The following is a 3,290-nucleotide window of genomic DNA, read 5'->3' on the forward strand; positions in this document are numbered from 1 at the left end:
GATCCTCTTGTTCCCTTTTCTCAGATTTGGGCCAGCAGGGGCAAATGAGAGGGCAGGAGACCCATCAGCTCAGTGTGTCCACTGTTTGGCCGCCAGACAGGTATGCCTCTGTAGCTTCAGTCACAGAGTGTGTGGAAGCTCCTGTTTGTATTAGCTGCTGTCCTATACCAGTAGCAGCTCTGCGAGGCCCACCTGAGCATGGGGAGGTTTGCACTTGGACTAACAGCTGCCTGGCCATAGCTGCAGCTCTCTCTCCCACACCCCTGCCTCTCCAGGTGGCCTGCCTGTGGGATTTTAGTCACTGAGCGTGGAGGATTGTGCTTGGAGTAATCACTGAAGTCTCAGCTGAGCGAGCAGTCTCAGTGTGTGGTGCGGAGGCCAGTGCTGGCTGCCTTGTCTAGCAGGGATATCCTTGCTTGGAGAAAGAGTAAGTACAGGGGTTTGAATATTCTCCACTCTCAGTCCCCACAGGTGACCTGGATCCAAAGTGTCGCAGTTCCCAGGTTGTCCCTTCTTTCCCAGGAAGCCTCAATGTGGATATTCTGGCTTCAGCTGCCCCTCCAGTCACCAATTTTGGAGTTTCAGATCCTGTCCTCTCAGATATGGTGCTCACTGCTGACCACCATCTAAGAACCCTCATGATCTACCTTTATGCTCAAAGAATTGAGTGATTGTTCTGAGGGAGCAGACCAGGAGCAGTAGGGGAGAAATCTGAAAATTATCATTATAAAGAATGAAAGTACCTCTAACCTAGGAGTTTTTTGATCCTTGCAGTTTGGTTAGCATGTTCATGTCATTCAGGTTAACCTGATATGGTTGGAAATGGTACCCCATCATTTTTGCTTCATTGTATTAGAAATGTTAAGATTTGTCCTGTGAATTTGGCCTCAGTCTACCAGATAGGTATAATCCGGGACCTTTGACCCTACGCTGAGATATCAGAGTTGAGCCCCATCTACAGCACAGATAACCCACTGCTTTGGGATGCCACCCAATCTTCTATTACAAATCTACCAGGAACTATAATGAGAACCTTGTTGTCAGTTACATCACAGAGCAAAAGAGACCCAGAAAATGTCAGAAGTACAATGAAGTACATACCAGAATATACATAAAGCATGTTGAACACAGGGACCCCAAGGCAATTGATCATACAAACTCTAGTGTCCTCTCTGAAATCAGGCTAAACCCTAAGAACCTTTATTGTGTTCTTCTACAGGTTCCTAAAGGACAAATCCAAGTAAAAAGGCTGCAGAGCTTTGAGGCTATACCATATCTCCGGGAGAAGACATGTAAGTGTTTGTTTGTTTGTTTGTTTTGTTTTGTTTTTTTCAGTCTTCTTTGTAGATATTTCCATTTGAGGCTTCTCACTGTTTTTTTGTTTTGTTTTGTTTTGTTTTCCTTTCTGCCTTCTCCTCACCTGTAGAATCTCATCATCCTCACTCCTGTTTACATTTCTTTCTTCTGTCTCCAGAAAGCAAAATAATGTCTCGCTATGGAAAGCACCCACGCCTCAGCCTGGAAGAAGGTGTGAACTTCCAGAACCCAACTGAAACTGATGAGGTGACATCCCCACCCATTCCCCCAGCTGAGAAGGAGGAAAAAGAAGGAGAAGAGGAGGTGAAAGAAGAGGAGAAAGCTACTGATAATCAGGAAAAAGAGGAAGATACTAATGAGAAGAAAGAAGAAGAGAAAGAAAATGAGAGAGAAGAGGAAGAGTATGACAATGAAACAGATGAAGAAGAAAATGATAAGGGAGAAGAAGCATACATAACTTCTATCTTTTTGTCATCTTCTAATGTTGCTTTACCTACTTTCACCCTTCCTTCTCCTTCCTCCTTATCCTCCTCTTCTTCCTCCTCCTCCTCCTCTTCCCGATTTTCTCTGTTTCAAAGCAACCTGGTGGGAAATGAGGGTCATGTGCCTGGGATACTGAGCATTTTTCAGAATGCTCAAAGCTTCTTTCCTTCTTCTACTTTAGGGGAAAATTTAGGTGAAGCAGTTGGCCACCAGGAAGAGAGTTCAGATGCCATCCAGTCTCCAGAAGATCCTGACAACTTGTTGAATCTTGTGATACAAGAGAAGACTACTGATTTGGTGTTTCTTTTTATCTACAAGTATAGAGTGAAGGAACCCATCACTGTAGCAGAAATCCAAGAGGTTGTCACAAAAGAATATGAGAACCAGTTTCCTGTCATTTTCATTGAAGCTTCTAAATGTTTGGAGATGACCTTTGGTATTGATATAAAAGAAAGTGATATTCTAAGCAGTGCTTATATCTTTGTCAACTCACTGAACCTTGCCTATGAGGACACACTGAGTGACAATGATAGACTGCCTAGAAATGCTTTCCTAATAGTTATTCTGGGTGTCATATTCATAGAAGGGAACCGTGCTTCTGAAGAAAGAATCTGGGAGTTCCTGAAACTGGTAGGAGTGTATGATGGAGAGGAACACTTCATTTGTGGGGATCCTAGGGAATTCCTCACTGTAGATCTAGTGCGGCAAAATTACCTGGAGTATAGGCAGGTGCCTAATGGCCATCCACCATACTTTGAGTTCCTGTGGGGTCCAAGAGCCTATGCTGAAACTACAAAGATGAAAGTTTTGGAATTCTTGGCAAAGATGAATAGGTGTGACCCGACTGATTTCTCAGTCTGGTATGAAGAGGCTTTGAGAGATGAGGAAGACAGGGCCTGGGCCATGAATGACTCTGTAGAAGGAAGCCCAACCACATGGTTTGCAGAACGTTAATCATCACTTTCCCTTACCCACTGCGAGGGATCTGTTTTTGCCTAGGTTCAATTTAATTTTGAAAAGAGCAGTCAAAATCTTAAACAAGGGAAAATCAATCTTAGGCTCAGTAGAACATGCAGAGAACATCAGTCAATATACTATTTAGGGGTTTGCTTCACTGTTTCATTTTGGGTTAATGTTAAAAGTTATTCATTGTAAGGGAAAGTTTGTTAACTTTAAAATCTATGTTTGAAGCTGTTAATGCATTTATTATTGTTTTATTCTTCAAAGTGTAATGGAAATATGTAATGTAGTTAATGTTTGAATTTCTTTAAGTCTTTTAAGTCTATTCTGTAAAATTAAATTGCAAGATATATTTATTTTCCAGACTAATGTAAGAAAGGACATATTAACAAATCTTAATAAAGACTTCTTGCTGCCACACTTCTTTACTGAGTCTTTTCTCTTTGGAAAATACTACGATATTTGGGTAAAGTGCATTGAAATATAAGGCCCTTCTCTCCAGAAAGAATGACAGAGTCTGGGAATAGCTA

General features: G+C 42.0%; 1 protein-coding gene across 1 annotated transcript; it reads left to right on the forward strand.

The window, feature by feature from the left end:
- The first annotated feature begins 1,485 nt into the window (after window positions 1–1,485).
- Window positions 1,486–2,754, forward strand: LOC110544006 (melanoma-associated antigen 10-like). The gene has a single exon (XM_021630160.1). The coding sequence runs from the start codon at window positions 1,486–1,488 to the stop codon at window positions 2,752–2,754; it is 1,269 nt and encodes a 422-aa protein (XP_021485835.1).
- Window positions 2,755–3,290: the final 536 nt, after the last annotated feature.

The sequence above is a fragment of the Meriones unguiculatus genome, chromosome X (genome assembly GCF_030254825.1).
Source record: "Meriones unguiculatus strain TT.TT164.6M chromosome X, Bangor_MerUng_6.1, whole genome shotgun sequence".
NCBI lineage: Eukaryota > Metazoa > Chordata > Mammalia > Rodentia > Muridae > Meriones > Meriones unguiculatus.

Coding starts and splice junctions, on each gene's coding strand:
- LOC110544006 (XM_021630160.1), top strand. CDS start 1,486: ATGTCTCGCTATGGAAAGCACCCACGCCTCAGCCTGGAAGAAGGTGTG.